At 35.5% G+C, this 19,439-nt stretch overlaps 2 protein-coding genes across 6 annotated transcripts in view; both read right to left on the reverse strand.

Moving 5' to 3' along the window:
- LOC143250989 (uncharacterized) overlaps window positions 1-19,439 on the reverse strand; it is a 131,997-nt gene that overhangs the window by 11,211 nt on the left and 101,347 nt on the right. The window lies entirely within an intron of this gene.
- LOC143250990 (uncharacterized) lies at window positions 13,997-18,521 on the reverse strand. Its single transcript, XM_076502257.1, has 2 exons — window positions 18,269-18,521; window positions 13,997-18,073 (listed from the first exon to the last, which is right to left on the reverse strand). The coding sequence occupies exon 2, from the start codon at window positions 17,979-17,981 to the stop codon at window positions 17,673-17,675; it is 309 nt and encodes a 102-aa protein (XP_076358372.1). The 5' UTR covers window positions 17,982-18,073; window positions 18,269-18,521; the 3' UTR covers window positions 13,997-17,672.

A 19,439-nucleotide genomic window follows, 5' to 3' on the forward strand; every position in this document is an offset into this window, starting at 1 on the left:
GAGCAGCTGCACACAAGCCTAAGATCACCATGCACAATGCCAAGCACTGGCTGGAGTGGTGTAAAACACACTGCCATTGGACTCTTCATTATCTGGCAGTCTGATAGACAAATCTCGGTTTGGCAGATGCCGGAGAATGCTACCTGCCTGAATGCATGATGCCAACCATAAAGTTTTGTGAAGGAGGAATGATGGTCTGGGGCTGCTTTTCATGATATGGGCTAGGCTTAAAGAGGAAGGGAAATCTTAATGCTACAGCACACAATGGCATTCTAGAGAATTATGTGCTTCCAACTTTGTGGCAACAGGCCCTTTTTTGTTTCAACATGACAATGTCCCCATGCACAAAGCAAGGTCCATAAAGACCTGGTTTGCTGAGGTTGGTGTGGATGAACATGACTGGCCTGCACAGAGCCTTGACCTCAACCCCATCAAACACCTCTGGTATAAACTGGAACATCAGCTGCAAGCCAAGTCTTCTCGCCCGACATCAGTGCATGACCTCACTAATGCTCTTGTGGCTGAAAAGGAGCGAATCCCTAGAGCCACGTTCCAAAACCTTGTGAAAAGCCTTCCCGGAAGAGTAGAGACTGTTACAGCAGCAAAGGATGGACCAACTCCTTATTAATGCCCATGGTTTTGGAATGAGATGTTTAACAAGCACATATGGGTGTGCTGGTCAGGTGTCCACATAGTCTTGGCCATGTAGTGTATGTGCAGTTTTATATATATTCTTCACACATTATTTTCCTATGTAAATTGGTGTTACTACATAACTTTCTAGTAGTAATATTTATATGGAAGTTTATCAAACGTTTATATTTTTAGGTCTATACTTTCAGATATGATTTACATACTTCTACATTCATAGAATACTAAGGGCTTTGAAGTCAGAATTCTTGCTAGAAAGCTGTTTTATATATTTTTTACCAATATTACACGAATTTAAGTGATAAATTATTAAAATAATTTTGAAATCAGGTATTCTGTTTACCAATGTTATAAATTTTGTCTTAATAGCAGTATAAGTAATTATAACTAGATATTTCATTTCAGTAAAAAAGTTTGGAGTATTGGTTTTACATCATTCACATTACTAGATATAAAAAGTAAGCTTTGAAATCATTGGATTATAATCTCACTGAACTATCTATTTACAGAATACAATGACATTATTCTAATATTGTCTTATTTCGGGTTACTTTAGGGCATTGTATATAACTGACACTGATTAAACCAAAACACTCTCTTACTATAGTGGAACCCTCTTCTTTCATGTAAGAAATAATGAAAATTTGGATGCAATAACACAGATAATTATTCTGAATAGTCTTCCTAGTTCTGTTCTTATTCATTCAGTGATGGTTTTCACACTTTACAAGATAATGTTACAACAGAAAATTTTACTTTTATGTTGTTTGACTTTAAATCTTGGCTACTTGAACAATATTAAGAAGTAATGTGTTTTTACTTGGTTAAGTACTCATTTACTCAAGAAACAAGAACAATCAAAGAGACTGTGCACCTTCACCCCACTTCTGCTTTATGTTGGATAATGTCAAAGTTCACCTTCAGAAACTCAGAAAACCTTTATTAAAACCAGAATGATAAATGATCCAATTATTTTCTTTGTAGCATGATGAGGAATCTCAACTTTAATCTGCTAATGAAATTTAATACAAATCTGATTGCACATTTCAGAGTTATTAATCCAAAACCATGAAAGTGCTCTATCTCCCCATTATTAAACAAAAAGGGCTTAAAGTGATCTATAATCCAGATCCTGACAAACTTTGGAGAGGACTGTCCAATACTGACTTCCAATCTTGTGTAAAACTTTCATGAGAAAGGGAGGGTCCAGAGTAATAAAATTAGTTATGATTATTAATTTCTCTTGGTTGGTTACAATGTATTTGAGTAACTGCATAGCTACCAGATGTACTTCTGCAGGGTCCCTGAAAGTGTTCTGTTTCAAGAGTAAGTGAAACCAAAATTAAGAATAGATAAATATTTTTATTTTTTGCTTTTGAAGTTCATATAATCATGATGTGTTGTAATCTACACAGTCCACAGTGATTCATGGTATGCACACATTTCACTGAGGTCACAACAGTACAAATTGCAATGTTAGGCATCCCTGATGTGATTTCATTTTTGTGTCTATTGACAGACCAACAGACAACACACTTATGTATTGAGGTGCTAGTGATTAAAATATGTGACTACTAAAGGTAGCCTTCAGCCCTCTTTCAGTGAAATGAAAACTGCTGTAAACATGTAAAACAACCCTGAATTGTCTGGAATAATAAGCATAGAAATAGATACATAGCATTGTTCCAATAGCATGCTTGAAAAGTAAACATTTTATTATTTCTAAATGTAAAATGAAGCAGCTGTATTGTCTGTATGATACATTTTCATGTACAAATGTATGATTACTTTGCATGTTAAATTACTGTGACTGAAGTTTACAGACAGGGTTCTCCTCTGGCTTTCTTACACTTATTCAACACCTAATAAATTTCTTTGAGAGACAAATCTGAAAGCAAACAAAACAACCAACTGTTAATGTTTCTAGAATTGTTTCTATCCATCATAAAGAATAATTTCATTTTTACTAAAAATACATAACACCCCTTGAGAATATACAATTTCTTGTGTTCCAAATGCTACTCCAGTTTTTGTTCAGGCCTTGATTGAAACTGTGTTATGGTGCTATTTCTGGTGGTATGACCACTTACCAATGGAACAAGTTTCAATGCAGATATAACGAAAGCTTAAATATGATAAGGCACAGCAAGAATTTGACCATCACATAATAGTAAAATAAATATTAAAGCTTAAGAATGCCTAACCTCATGGTTTCTGTAAACATTCTTTTAACCTTCATTTGTTTCTGAATTGTGATATTACGTGTGTGTTAAATTATATTTGAAATCTGCAACAACTTTCTTCAATGGGAAAACATTAGACAAGATAAGGTAGGTAAGCTTATACAATTTAGAGATGAGTTGAATGTGTAACAAACAATCCTTTTTTTATAACTTTAACACATCAACAAGTGTTCAATGTTTGGAGAAAGTTTAGTCATAATCAAGTAGTTCACCTACACAAAGTAAAACATATAAGGACTACCTTACGAAACATGGAGTTCACACAACTGAACATTGCTTATGGCTTAATAAAATCATACTATTGATATTAAGTATTTGTTTAAAAGTACAGTGCTTTACTTTAATAGACATAATACTGTTTTAACCAGGTGCACTGCTTGTAAACTTTTTTTTTTTTCCAATTATGTTCCCTGAGTAAAATAAAATTGTTATCAAATAAGATAAGTCTACTATCTGGTGAGCACGACAGATGCAAAAGATTTTGATGACTCAAATCTCTGTTGAACATTATATAAATCCTATTCAAATTATTAATTAATCATTTCTAATTACCACTACCATCATTGATAGTAAAAGAACATGCTTTTGTTATCTAATTACAGATTATTATTAATTTACACAAGATACCATGGGATTACTGTCTTTTAAAAACAAACATCAAATCGAAATCACTGATATTATTTAGTAAACATTAACGATTCATTCGTCAAGTTGGAGATGTTCAGATAATCTTTAAGATATTGTGACAAAATCATTTTACAACAAAAATTTTTTTTTGTAAAATGCACGAACTTAATCTTTCAGAAGAGGTCTATAATATACAACCATGGGTAATTTGAAAATTACTTAAAAAACAACAACAACAACGTGATGTATCATGTTGGAATAATAGGGTGGTTATAAAGTTATGAAGATAGACCACTCTCCTTTGTTGTTTTTGTTCTTTAATTATACAAGGGGAAGAAATGTTGTACTGATCGGTTAACTGAATAATAAACACTATTAATCACCTGGCTCTACACTCAACATGTCTATAACAGCAATGCACGACTATATAGCGGGTGTTGTTGTCCTGACTGTGCAAATATAACCTTAATCTTGGCTACGTACGTAAGAATCACTCAAAATCTTGTAAAGTCAAACTGATGAAACAAATCTCCATTTTCAAGCATATTTGAATAATAGTCAAGACATGCATCTCAGCACGGCTGGTATGGGTACTAACACTTTTATTGATAAAAAGAGAACAACGTTTCAACCTTCCTTGTTCATCTTCAAAAAGAGAGTTTGAAAGTGACCGTTATCGGACACAAGTCTTAGGGACAAGAGAATAAACGGATACGGAATTGTAGAGGGCGTTGCAGGAGGATGTTAGGTTATTAATTAGTATTGGTATAAAAGTATTCCTTTATATTGGTTTTAATTTTGGTTTCAGTTGCTGTATAAGTTCGGCTTCTTTGATTTTGCGTATGTTTATATTTGTTTCCCTATTTAGTGTCTGGGTGTTTTCTATGGTTATGCTGTGTTTATTTGATTTGCAGTGTTCAAAAACGTGTTGTGTTTTTTTGTATTCTTTGAATCTAGTTTCCATTTTTCTGCTTGTTTCTCCAATATAGAAGTTGTGGCAGTTGCTGCATTGTATTTTATAAATTATGTTGTTGTTGTGTTTGTCAGTGTAGTTTCTACATAGTATGGACTTCAGTTTTGTACATGTTTTTTGAATAAATTTGGTGTTTACTGGAATGTTGTGTTTTGTTATAAGTTGTCTTTTTTTTCCAAATGTTGGTTATTTTTCGCTGATGTCGGGAATATATGGTATGCAGCAATATAATGTTTTGTAGTTTGTTGTATCTTGGGATTTATTGTTATTCGTTTGTTGTTAGTCTAGTTGTGTGTGTATAATTTTTTCCACGGTTTTTTGAGAAAATTTGTTGATGTTGATGAAGTGTTGTTTAATTTTGTTTATTTCATCATTAATTCTATTGGGCGAGCACAGTTTTGTGACTGTGGTTATTTGGTTTCTCAACATATTGACCTAAGAAGGTCGAAACGATGTTCTCTCCTTATCAATAAGTGTTAATACCCACACCAGTCGTTCTGAGATATATTTTTATTTCAAGTGGGTTTCTAGTCATCAAGAACAGTCAAGATATCTTCATTAACTTCATACATAACACTGCTCAATTAAATTCTTACTGAAAACATTCCACACAAATCTGTGGTCTTTGTCAAAATAGCATCACATTTTGTAATAAGATTCAACAATGCCATAGTAATTTATATTAACTTTTAATCACGCATAAAATTAATCTATATCACACTGTTTGTTACGAATTTTGTTCTCCAGCCTTTATGACTACTACATGGATTTTAAGTAATTAGTAAAATGTCTAGAACATTGAGCGAATGATTAGTAATTAATGTTACACAATAAAATGATCAAACTAAGATAAGACCATATTTAAAGCCTTTACTGTGAAGATGCTGCTGTTTAAGGATCGAACTGTCCACTAGGCGTGTATTGGTCATTGTAACGTTCTCTACTGAAATGTCGATTATGGCCATGGCCAACAAGTTTCAGTAACATTATGATCCAATGGAATATTACTGAATATACTCTATAGCTTTTAACGCATCAACTACGTCTTTAATAAGACTTGAAAGCTGTTGCACGTGAATTCGTTCCACAGGCCCACGGCCTTCAATCTCCAAACAACTTCGTACGGTTAACATACATATGGACTAACAAATCCATGTACCATGCCAGACAGATCAGCTGACCATCACATATAAACACACACTCACACACCGAGTCACTCGAAGCGGAAGAGTAGCTCGATAAGAGACACCAGGCTGCCAGATCAATACATCCGTCTGGATATGAAAGTGTTCAGGGGTAACTAACGCGTATTGTCTGGAGTTGTTACTGGCACAGACGGGAAAAACGCTACTACGCAAGCGCAATGCTATAAACTAGCTTCTCTTGTATAACGTCATAGCCTCGCTGGCAACCTTGAAAATGCTGTTTTAGTAATAGCGCAAAGTTTGAATATTAAATTTTACAATTATTTTCTTTTTAAAAATAAACCCGAAATGGAACTCTTCTTCACACCGCTTCATCCGTAAATTCACCTATGATATAAAATTAACGACATAATAAACAATATCTGGAAAAGAGTGAATAAGGTTAGAAGTCTGTGTGGAAGGAATACAAGTACATCACTCGAATATACAATCAAACGCTACAAACGATAAACACGGCCAGTAGTCGAGTATCTTTGCCCAACATGGATTAAGGTAGCAAAACCAAACTGCAAACATTACAGAACTTCATCCTCACTATTACCACGCACAAGAAGCTCACACTTCTTACAACAATACAGACACCATATGAAAGGCTTCTATAGAGAATATTCACCTACTTCCGGAAACACGTAAAAATGAATAATTATGCTCACTTAATCACTACGTGATGGAAGTAAGCCTAAATACCTCTCACCTTAAATACGTATTATAAATGTAACAATCAACCACCTACCGCTGGACTCACGTGACATATCGTTTACACAGAGTATATATTGTGTATTAAAATGGGTATTCATGTAAACACGTACAAAATGAAAAACCAATGGAGCTGTTTGTGATACATGAAACTGATAACATACCAGTGTAAATATTAAGTGTTGAACCCTGTTAGTGATGTGAATTTCTTAAACCTCACTAGTGACGCGACATGAAAACAACGCACTCATCTATTGAATATACAGCACTTACGAGTGTTATTACAACACTAGTGCAGGTGGGAGAAAAGAGGCAGGAACGTCAAACCTAATCCTCGCAAATCCATATAAAGAAAGTACACGTTTATCCGAGACTGTACAACATTTCCAAATCAATATAGACAATCTGTATTTAACTTGTCTATGTAGATACAATATTAGTACAGTACGCATATAAAAAAAAGTACGCTGACCTTCAAGGGTTACGATGAAACAAATATCCAACAATATCAAAAGCGTAATCAAACAAATTATCGTAAAAGTTAAGACATCTGAGAACTCTCACAAGTTTTAACCATACTTCATTATTCTTCTCCTGAAAAGTTTCCAAATGCCAACTGACAGTTGGAATTATCTACAGGAGTTATTTGCATCATAAAATATTACGCAAGTTTAACTGTTGACATTACGTTAACGAGATCTGGACTTAATCCAATAATAAAGGAGCAGTCTAGAATATCAAAACTGCCAGTCATTCATAGGTGTGTCGTAATCGTAAAATTCATTTAGTATAACCATCTGTAAGCAGTTCGAAATATCAACACTATAGGCTAGTTTCACACGCGTCATATCATCACACAAGATGACATCTTATCACGATTTATAATTTCTAATATATCAAGATTACAGGCTAACGTCACACGCGTCATTTTATTAACAAGACGACGACATCACTATTTATTAGAAGTCATAAGATAACGTTATAGTCTAGCGTCACACGTGTGATATTATCAAACAGACATCACTATTTATTAGTAGTTATAACAACGTTATAGTCCAGCGTCACACGTGTGATATTATCAAACAGACATCACTATTTATTAGTAGTTATAACAACGTTATAGTCTAGCGTCACACGTGTGATATTATCAAACAGACATCACTATTTATTAGTAGTTATAACAACGTTATAGTCCAGCGTCACACGTGTGATATTATCAAACAGACATCACTATTTATTAGTAGTTATAACAACGTTATAGTCTAGCGTCACACGTGTGATATTATCAAACAGACATCACTATTTATTAGTAGTTATAACAACGTTATAGTCCAGCGTCACACGTGTGATATTATCAAATAGACATCACTATTTATTAGTAGTTATAACAACGTTATAGTCTAGCGTCACACGTGTGATATTATCAAACAGACATCACTATTTATTAGTAGTTATAACAACGTTATAGTCTAGCGTCACACGTGTGATATTATCAAATAGACATCACTATTTATTAGTAGTTATAACAACGTTATAGTCTAGCGTCACACGTGTGATATTATCAAACAGACATCACTATTTATTAGTAGTTATAACAACGTTATAGTCTAGCGTCACACGTGTGATATTATCAAATAGACATCACTATTTATTAGTAGTCATAAGATAACAACATTATAGACGAGCGTCACAGTTTGGGATAAGACCAACAAATGATTTACAAACGTAAATACTTAGTACAAAATACTGATGTCAGCTTCCAACATACGGAGTATATATCACTATTATTACTATTATAAGTCAAGTACGAGTTCTGTACGAGCCAAATTAACACAAAAAGCGTACTTGTCACGTGTACACTCTTGGTAATAACGTATAATATACAGTGATACTGTGCCTACGCAATTTACGAAATGTTTTTGTTTTATTTCTCGCTTTTGTCGTAAAGGGTTCTATCTCGTGTGTACACGTTCCTTATTGTTGTAACTGAATGGAGAACCGTTGTTTGAATAAAGAACACATATCCGTCTAGTTCTGATCACCTTATATTGTGTTCTAGCACACTCGGAAAATCCCATTGTACTACATTATATATACATACCCTTTCTTACTCCCAGTAGGGAAAGTATGTTTTCAAAAAGACCGATATGCATTTAACTATTTCACAGCTGATGAAAGACTAGCACTTACCAAAGCCACTCTCCCACAAGTACACCTTCCAGTTTTCATCTAAGAGCATGACACATGTTTCGCGGTAATGCTGTCACAAATCGAAATGATTTAAACATTTTAATGCAAAGAGTATTTTGAATCAGAGTAAACTCAAAATTTACCTACTGTTCCATATGTTATGATAAACCCTTTTTTATGGATATTTTATGGTATGACACACATCACTTAAGGAACTTAGGATGTTTTTCGGAGGGTAGAAGGAAGGCAGCTAGTCATCACCACCCACCGCCAACTCTTAGGATACTCTTTTTGGGATTAACCGTCACATTATAACGTCCCCATGGCTGAAAGGGCGAGCAAATGTGGTGCGACGGGGATTCGAACACGCGAACCTCAGATTACGAATCGAACGCCTTAACCCACCTGGCCATGCCGGGGCACTTTCAACCTGTAATATATTCATCCGTTAACCCTAAAATTACTGACTTGTTTTACACTGTTCACTAAAATCGGGACCCCATAATGCATCAGTATTGAGTAGATTTACGTTTTTAGCGTAAATAACTGACTAAATAAAGAACAACAAAGTTAGGGTGAAATGACTTAACATTTTTGTTAACAGACAGGAAGCCATCAGTAATTTAGTGACATTAACTGTAACATTGGTGATAATTTTTAGTCTAATTACTTTTGTACGATTCATTTGTTATTAGGGACCCCGTGAATGCTAAGAAAATGACGTATAATAAGTTTAGTAGATTATGAAACCCAGTGGCATTTTTGACTCAGTAAAGATGCCAATAACCTCCTATGTCTAGTGTTCAAATGATAAAGTAATTACAGAGCACGTTTTGCGTCACAAAAACCCTCGTGCATGTGTGCTCTTCCCCAGTCAAATCTATTTCAACTACAAGCATCATTAACTGCACCATGAATGAGACAAGATACTTTATTCCAGTTTCTGTATGGTTCCGTTCAACAATTTCCTTCCGCAATTACCTATAAAAGTATGTCCTCAGATTACATCATGTTACAGTTCATTTCTTAAGAAATTCTTTATAAAAAGTAAAGAGTCGTCAATATTTACTTCCGATTACCCACTATTGTACTCCCCACAGCTAAATGTGTACGTCTGAATACATATGTACATCTCAAAATATGAGATAATCCCCCTCTGCCAGGGTTTAACTTCTCAAGTATAATAGAGGATACTCGCTTCCTTATAAAAAAAAAAGTAAACAGGGAAGTTTTCTTAGATTCGCATGGAAACGCGTTATGTCAGCTGTAAAGAATGGAATTCGTTGGTAATACAGTTCATATACGTAGGGCCCGGCATGGCCAGGTGGGTTTACTATTCAACTTATTTCCAACAAACTTTTTTCATACTGAAAACATTTCGAAACATATTTTGGCAATACAGTTCGACAAATAACAAAAATCGTTGTCAATACATTACACATCAAACAATAATATTTTTGTGTGTGTTCGTTTGTTTAGAATATTCGCGCAAAGCCACACGTGCCCTGTCTGTGACAGCGCTTCCTAATTTTCAAATAACACGCTAGAGATAGTAATTATTCAACAGTACCCACTACTGACCTTTGTTTGACAAAACAGTGGGATTTAGCCATTATTCTTATTGTACACCCTCGGCAACAAGATGCAAACCATTTCGTATTCCGGTATGCTAACCACTAGGCTACACTTTCAGTTACGTTTATTGACGGCCCGGAATGGCCAGGTGGGTTAAGGCGTTCGACTCGTAATCCGAGGGTCGCGGGTTCGAATTCCCATCGCCCATTCAGACGTGGGGGCGTTATAATGTGATGGTCAATCCCACTATTCGCTGGTAAAAGAGTAGCCCAAGGGTTGGCGGTGGGTGATGACTAGCTGCCTTCCCTCTAATCTTACACTGCTAAATTAGGGACGAGTAGCTTTGCGCGAAATTAAAAAACAAACGTTTATTGACAAAATATTTATAATGCAATATATTCGTACGTACGTTTATGCTCAAAAACAGCACTCATTTGTTAATATTCATTACTTTTTTGTTAGTTCACTTTGTCGAATTTCTCGCATAGCAACACGATTGCTATCTACCCCAAAAATGAGGAATGCGATGTGTTTTTGTTGCAGAAATGGTGGTGGCGGGAACAGGACGTGAACCACGTTAAATTTATCACTAAAGCCCTCGTCATTTTTGTAACATCTGCCGTGCACAACCTGAGACTACTTGATACTGGAACACTTACATACTAGTAAGCCGTTTTGGTCCACATAACAAAATTACTTACACATTTCGTAAGTAATGCTTTCTTACGCTTTTCTTTACCGCTGCTTCAATTAAATTTTATTGTTATATATTTTTTTGTAGTTAAGTACAAAGTTACACAATGGGCCATCTGTGCTCTGCCCACTAAAGGGTATCGAAACCCAGATTCTAGCTTTGAGAGTCTGTAGACGTATCGTCACTGAGGTCTAAATTGTATTTATTAAATATTTTAAACACATGCTGTCAACTGTAATAAAACGTATGGAAAGCATTACGTTGTTGGTTTAGTATATGGCGTCAGTAATGTTTTACTCCTTCAGGACTAGCCACAAATGATGACCAAATTAATCCTGACCACTTGGGGCGTGTTATGTACCAATGCTATTAATCGTTTTTGTGTTAATTCGCGATACGGATTTGCTTTTAGATTGATGTTCTAAAGTTGTTTTTGATTAAAAACAGAGTTCAAACGCGTTGTTTTTTAATTCGCGTCTTTACACATGCAGGCCAACAAACACACTCACCGTATATCATGCTTCGTACAAATCTGTATCATATTTGCATTGTTGGTGTATTTTGTATTTATAAATTAAAATCTCCAAAAAATTAACAACTGATTTTATTTACTGGTTACAGTAACTTTCATATTACTACTGCTTTGTAGGTAATATCTTCGGGAATTTTCGTCTACCTCCTACAACATTAATAATGAAACGCACTTTTAAGACGAGGTTGATTTCGACTGGAAGTGTTTCCAAAGAGACGTTCACGGCAAGTTAGATACAACAACAACAACACACAAAGAGCATGACCTTGAATGATGTGTATGGAAATTGTTCGTGCTATGTTGTCCTCCGATGGGGCAGCGCAAGTCTACGAATTTACAACGTTAAAATAAGGGGTTCGATCCCCACTGATGGACACAGCAGATAGACCGATGTGGTTTTGTTATTAAAAACACACACTCGGACTACGTTTTTGTGTATGTGTTAAACTCGGTACTCCACAAATGCTAGAAGGCAAGTCATGAAAAGTGAAAAGAACGGCCCCAAAAGATAAAATCGTTAAATTAAAGACCACGTATTTTTGGTACATACCACCACAGTTAGCAAAGCATAAAATTTTAGTTGTACAAGTAAAATGAAAAACAAATTAGTTCTAATTACTAATAAAAGGAGATTAAAGAAAATTTAACGTGATTAATAGATATGTTTTTGAATTTTGCGCAAAGCTAGACTAGGGCTATCTGCGCTAGCCGTCCCTAATTTAGCAGTGTAAGACTAGAGGGAAGGCAGATAGTCATCATCACCCACCGCCAACTCCTGGGCTACTCTTTGACCAACGAATAGTAGGATTGGTCGAAACATTATAACGTCCCTCACGTCTGAAAAGGCAAGCGTGTTTGGTGTGACGGGGATTCGATCCCGCAACCCTCAGATTGCAAGTCGAGCGCCCTAGTCACTTGGCCAAGCCGGGCTCCATTAAAGAGAAACCAATTAAGATCTATATGAGTCTTCTGGTCTCTTTATGAATCAGGAGGAGAGGGGTGGTACAGTGATGACTTATTCCCTCTAACCATGAAATAATCTTCATCCGGACTCAGTCTATGTTTTGGACCAGGGGAGGTCAGGTTCAGCGAAGACTTTTTCTTCCACCTTAACGTAAACTACTATTGGTTCTTTATTTAGAATTTCGCGCAAAGCTATTTGAAGGTTGTCTGGGGTAGCAATCCCTAATTTTGAAATGATAGCCAAGAGGAAAGGTAGCTAGTCATCACTATTTACCAGAAACTCTTGGGCTACTCTTTGCCAAAGAATATTGGTAAAGACCTTCATTATATAACGACCACACGACTGAAAGGGTATTTTCTGGGATGGGATTCCGACGCGCGACCATCAGATTATGAGTGGAGTGTCCTAAACATTAGAGCATGTTAGAACTGAAGTAAACAAAAGAAAATAATCAATAAATCACAATTAACAACAAAACAGGATAAACACGCAAATACATAAAAAGTGTAAGATGAAAAATAATTACTAATACACCAGTCCAACACACTTTCTAACTAACATTACAAACCATACACTGTTCTCATCTACTATTAATGTTTTTTCTTAACGTTCATGCACGGGTTCTCAGAAGTTACAGGTAAAGTTGGAAACAAAACAGAACAGATTCAAGTTAGACTTATTACTGGACTTGGTTTCATCATGAAAACTTTTTTCAGTGTAAAGACAAACGACCGACACTTTTTCGCTGATGGTTCATATACAAATACAACTTTAGTGACCATAAAATCACATAGGCTGAACTAAGCACCATTTGAACAATACAGTATGTGAGCACTTACCAATATTGAGTGCAACTGTATGTGCTTTACGTAGTAAAATTCTGTCAATTAGCAGTACGACAACATGAAGAAGCCACAAGTCATATCAATCAACAAATTTACCATCATTACAACTAGGTCTACAGACCTTGAACTTATCAGTAAATAACTTTGAAAGACCACCCTAATCCAAAAACTGAACATACATTCTTCCAATGAAACCATTTTAATTAATATAATGACATCAGCCATCAATCTGCAATCCACGTATCCTAAATCGTAAGTGACGTATTAGTATTTCATCCGCGGGTTGTATTTTCCACATATAAACGCATCTGTCCTATCGCATACAAACTCTAATCTATTGGTTGTATTCCATAGTTTACTTCATAGTTTATATGTGTTAGTCCTACTGTTCTTTTTTTTTTCAACGTTTTCTATGTTTGTTCCCTCTAATACCATTAAATCTTGACCTTGTTTGTACTTATATATCAATGCAAGTCGTTTTCAGACTTGCCTGATGCACTGGATGACTCGTGGAAATTAAACGTTTTTCATGCCCTCAGCAGTGTTTATCTTCTTTAGTAAACACTGGCCATCGACAGCCATCTCAGTAAATATTTTTGAGTAATTACAACTTTAAGCTGTGTTTTCAGTCAATTCTTATCCATGACGCCAGTCTTGAGTCGTGTCTTCAATAAATATACATTAGCGACATCGAGGTTAAGATTCGTCCCTAGTCTGCGTCATCTCTCATAAGCCGTGTCTTTTCAAGTGACTGAAGTGCCTTAGGGTGTTCGACAGACAGGACCTAACATAGAATAAACAACTCTGTTACAAGTGTGATAATTTTCGCATGAATTGGAAGCAGTGATCAGGCTTCGTCATACTTTTTTTTTTCAACACCGCTGAAGGTTCAGGTCCAACAAGGTTGGCGTGAAATACGCAAATAAGATTTAGCGAGTTCGTTGAAGAGTGTTACGGATGATATGATTAACTGCATAATAATAATTTGCGATAAATGTAACACAAAATATAAATTAAGCACTTGTGCAACTTGACTAATTTTTGAGAAGCAAATTGCATATCCGGCTCTGCCATTCGTGAAAGTCTACAAGTAAAAGTGAACTCTCAGTCCGTAATGGATTTTCTTTCTGAAACTCTTGTAGTGGACTTTTAAATTTCTGCCAAACTTCTCGACTCAACTGCTTCTCACTTCTAATCTACTTCCCAAGAGATAAAAGACGGAGAAGCAGCTGAGTCGAGAAGTTTGGTAGAAATGGCAAAGCAGTTGCATCACTTCTTGTTCAAAGCAGCTCATTTCACAGTAGAGACGTGGTCAAGATTTCTACTGCCTGACTTTAGTACATTTAATGCATTAAATTTAATAATTATCTTGAACTGTACTTCTATGGAAAACTATACCTTACATTAAAAACTAGGGAATATTCTTTAAAAAATACAGATTGATTATGCTTATTTTTGGATTTTGCGCAAAGCTACACAAGAGCTATCTGCGAAATATTTTGATTATGAAATACTTCTGTAATTCGGAATTCAGCGATTATTTTAACCCTAACATAAATGTTACAAAATGTCTACCATACTATATTTTCTATATTCAGAAACGACGAAGCCTTTCGTGTAATACCAAGGATCAACAAGCCAGGTGAGATACAAAAGTTATAGCAGTAATGGGTATATTATATTCTCCTCGTATTTTATCCATGGGTTCTAAAATTGTAATAGTAAGCATTTTTCAAATTTCTGATTTAATCCTGGTTTAATAGAAATTGCATATTGAGTATTTCGTTTGTTTCCCCCGATGACCCATTTTCACAGGTTAAGAAGTAAGTAACTGAATAATGACGTACTACTGCTGTGTACATTTCGGTGACTCGAAACAACAACAAAAAAATTCAAGCAAAGACATTTTTTTTAGCCTGACACATGAAACACTGACGTGATGAGCGCTGCAGGACAGTTTTAAACAAACTGTTTGTTTGTTTGAAAGTAAGCACAATGGACTCTCTGTGCTCTGCCCAACACGGATATCGAAACTCGGTTTCTAGCGGTGTCAGTCCGTAAACATACGGCTGGGCCACTGGGGGGGGGGCCTACACAAATTGATATGATCAACACTGAGGGGCAGTTCTGGGCTGACAGAAAACAATGACAATAAAAGTAGTTATTAAAATGGAATATTTTTTTTCTCATCAAGTTGACATACAAGCTTTCTTGAAAGAATTTTCTCAATCAAACCTTACACATTAATATATAGTATTTTAGAGATACCTTCAACAAAATAAAATTATACTTCATTAATGCAGGTAGAATAAAAAATTATGATTTTCCAACTCTTATAAGCGAGATATGAAATATCTTAAAAACGTACTTATTCATCACGTAGTTTTTAAACACTTATACATCACTATTAAATACTATTTCTATAATTGCAGCTCACGACGTCAAAAAAGGCGAAGAAACGGAAAGATTACAGCACATCTGGGCTAAATCCGTGTTCTCTGAAAGCGAGTGTTGGTGACGCAATGAACTGAAGGACACTCGCGATTAATCCACTAGAAATAATACATCACTTTCATAACACGATTCCGGAAGTATTTCCAAATAAAACTGAACGTAGGAATACACATGACAACATGCAACACAGAATACATGCTCGTTAACAGCTACGAAAACAGGTTTTATGTAGGTGTTTATTCACTGGATCACTTCGGCCCGTTACCAAGCTTATATTTACAAAATGCTGTCTGTCTGAAGTTTATATATATAAGCTTAAGAATAAAAATTCAGAACTTATGATGAGAGTTGATGTTACCTTGGTAACAAAATTAAATGACGTTTCGACGCGTGACTTTAAAACAAGGAAAAAAAACGTGCGTGTGTGTGTGTATATATGTAATTGGTCAAAAACGGTAAAAGATTTAGTAAAAACTTTCATTTTTAATAAAACAGAATACGAGATTAATTAAGTTACATTAAAACTTAATTATAACTTATAACCAACTCGCTAATTTGAAGGTGACACGAAACTAATCACTCGAGAAACTGCACTCACAGAAAAAAAACTGTTGAATTAAAATTGACCTATAGAGTACACGAACTACAACAGTTCAATTTCTTTGACTAACATAGGATTAAAAAGGGGGTCTATTGTCACAGTTCGGTTTGTTTTGAATTTCGCGCAATGGTACACGAGAGCTATTTGCTCTAGCCGTCCATAATTTAGCAGTGTAAGACAAGAGGGAAGGCATGTAGTCCTGACCACCCACCGCCAACTCTTAGGCTACTCTTTTACCAACGAATAGTGGGATTGAACGTTATAATTATAACGCCCCTACGGATGAAAAGGCAAGCACGTTTGGTTTGTTTTGAATTTCGCGCAAAGCTACACGAGGGCTATCTGTGCTAGCCGTTCCTCATTTAGCAGTGTAAGACTTAGAGGGAAGGCAGCTAGTCATCGTCAAGTCTTGGGCTACTCTTTTACCAAGGAATAGTGGGATTGACCGTCACATAATAACGCCCCACGGCTAAAAGGGTGAGCATGTTTCGTGCGACGGGGATTCGAACCCGCGGCCCTCGAATTACGAGTCTAGTGCCTTAACCACCTAACTCGACTGACGTGTACTGTTACAGTATACCCTTGAAGAAGTTACGAAAGCTATAATGCACAACTAAGGTACAAATCTTCTGTTTGTGTCCGCGGAATAAATAGTATTCTTCAACAAACCTTCAGAGTTTGAAAATATATTGAAACTATGACATAAAAGTAGTAACAAAATAAAACAAACCTGGTTACGAAAATCATGATTATTGTAAGAATAATATTTTCTTGCGACTGACCCCTATAATAATTTATTACAACAGCAAGGATAACACTATGTAACACAAATTTTGTTCCTGGATGGTATGTGTTATTTCTTAATTGCTTTATGTTGTAAAAGTACAAAAAATGGCCAATATTTCCTTGAAACTTTGCTTTTGTGACCTGGATAATGAAATTTAGAAATCAACCTATTTTCTATGTAAAAACGGGTAAATTTGCACATTTTCATTTACATAAGGTCTGAATAAAACAACACGTGAATCAAGATTTAGATGTATTTATACTAAAGTTATACAAAAATGTTTAGAAGTGAGTAGTTGTTCTAGATTTGCGACTGTAATGTAAATCACTTTCACGTATCAGCCCCCAACATAGTCTCCCATCATGTTTTTGTTACATGCTCCTTGGTAGCGGCGTTCAAATTCCAGTATATCTTAATGGAAGCGCTCGCTTTGCTCCTCTGCCACAATGTATACGGTCTATGCGAGGCAATTGGAATTGCCTGTAACCCGAACGAGTGGCGCTTCTTCATTGATAGCTCATCCAGAAGTCTCAAAGCTCATCTTGACGAGTGAGGAAGCTTCAAAAAATTGTCGGTGACGCTTCCTCTGACTTGTAACTTGAACACTTTCATCTAACAAACTTCACTCCTTGAGCCTAGACGGCCAAAAGCTCGGCATTCGACTTTGTTAGACCAAGATCTCTGATCAAGTCATTGAGGTCTCTTTGGTTTGAGTAGTATGGGTTTCTCTCACCAGCTGCACCTCTGAAATTGTAACATGGATCTTTAACGTCTACCTCCTCTTCTGATTTGCTGCTCTCTTCTGAGGATGGCTGCTTTCTCTCTTGAAGAGTTGGTATAGGGATCTCAGGGCAGTGTTGCATTGGGGTGATGGATGATGAAAGGTCCGGATACATGACAGCAGATGCATTCTTGCCAGCCCGACCTTTGGAAAGGTCTACCATTCAGAAGTAGCAATTGCTTGAATGGTCAGTGGGTTCATGTTAAATTCTTGGAATAGTGAACTTCATGGCTCTCTTTTCCTCTCTGTACCACCCTGCAAAAGAGCAAAATAAAATTATTATGAAGAATAAATTTATTTCATCCAAAACTAATGTGTATTTTATGTTATATTTTTATACTATTAAAAATCAAAAAAATAAATTAAAAGATATTTAAATTTAAAAAAAAGTCTTAAATTTGTATCATATAAAATTTTACTATTCAAGCAAGCAAAAACTGTCTATCTTACCTTCTAGTTTGTTTGTTTTTTTTGCAGTGCTCGCAGGTAAAATGAGGTGCCCAGAGTTTGTCTTGATTCCCGACAGGCATGCCGAAATATGTCTTTGTAGGCTTAACACATTTTAGCAGATGCAGTCACAGAGTACTTTTTTGCTCTTGTCTTGATAAATTGGCCACATACATAGCAGAATGCGTCTGGAGAATGCTTGCAGCTTCTTGATGCCATCTCTGATAAAATCAGATAGGTCTATGTGTTCACTTAGGCAGCTGGAACTAATCTGAAGCGGTGAGCCCCTGTATATATATATATATGTATATTACTATGGAAAGTTCTAGAAAATTTTAAAAGGTTCTTGAAAGTTCTCGTAAGTTCTACAACATTCTAGAAAGTTCTTGAAAATTCTTGTAAGTTCGAGAAAATTCTCTATCAGCTACTCAGCACTGAATCTACCTAAAATGTTCTGGAAAATGGGTAAACTTGAAAATTTCATTACCCAGGTCACAAAAGTAAAGTTTGAAGAGAAAAATAGGTCTTCTGCATTTATTTTAGGTATAAGCAATTGGGATATAACACTTTCTGCCCAGGAACAAGAAAAACTAAGCATTTTGTTACATAGTGTAATTTTGTATTATTATCTCCAATAAACACAAATGGCCCCTTAATGGCAAAGCGGTATGTCTGCGGACTCACACCGCTAGAAACAGGGTTTCGACATCCGAGGTGGGCAAAGCACATATAGCCCATTGTTTACTTTTGTGCTTTAATTCCAAACAATTAATCAATCAATGAAAAACAAACTACGAGCTGATTTAATCTAGTTTTCAAGTTTACACTTAATAAAATCGTCACTGATTCACTGCGTTAAAATTATAATTATCAAGTCAACAGTAAAACGTTTATTTTTATTTTCCAATTACGTATATAAAACATTTAGGAGGTGTACTTTTCTCACCCACAAATACGAAACGTGCAATAATATAAACGATGTTATTTCACTTTTAAGATACTTGGTGTTATTATATAACTAGATATAATTCCACATGGTCTCCGAAAGTGTTCTGTTACAAGAGTAAATAAAACAAAAATAGAAAATAATAAATATATATTTCTTACATTTGAAGTTTATATGATGATGTTACGTTATAACCTACAGAGTGCATAATTATTCTCATGATTCATG

This window comes from Tachypleus tridentatus, chromosome 5 (genome assembly GCF_004210375.1).
Source record: "Tachypleus tridentatus isolate NWPU-2018 chromosome 5, ASM421037v1, whole genome shotgun sequence".
Taxonomy (NCBI): Eukaryota; Metazoa; Arthropoda; class Merostomata; order Xiphosura; family Limulidae; genus Tachypleus; species Tachypleus tridentatus.

What these genes read in the sequence shown, in the direction of transcription:
- LOC143250990 (XM_076502257.1), bottom strand. Translation starts at nt 17,981, where the DNA reads ATGGTAGACCTTTCCAAAGGTCGGGCTGGCAAGAATGCATCTGCTGTC.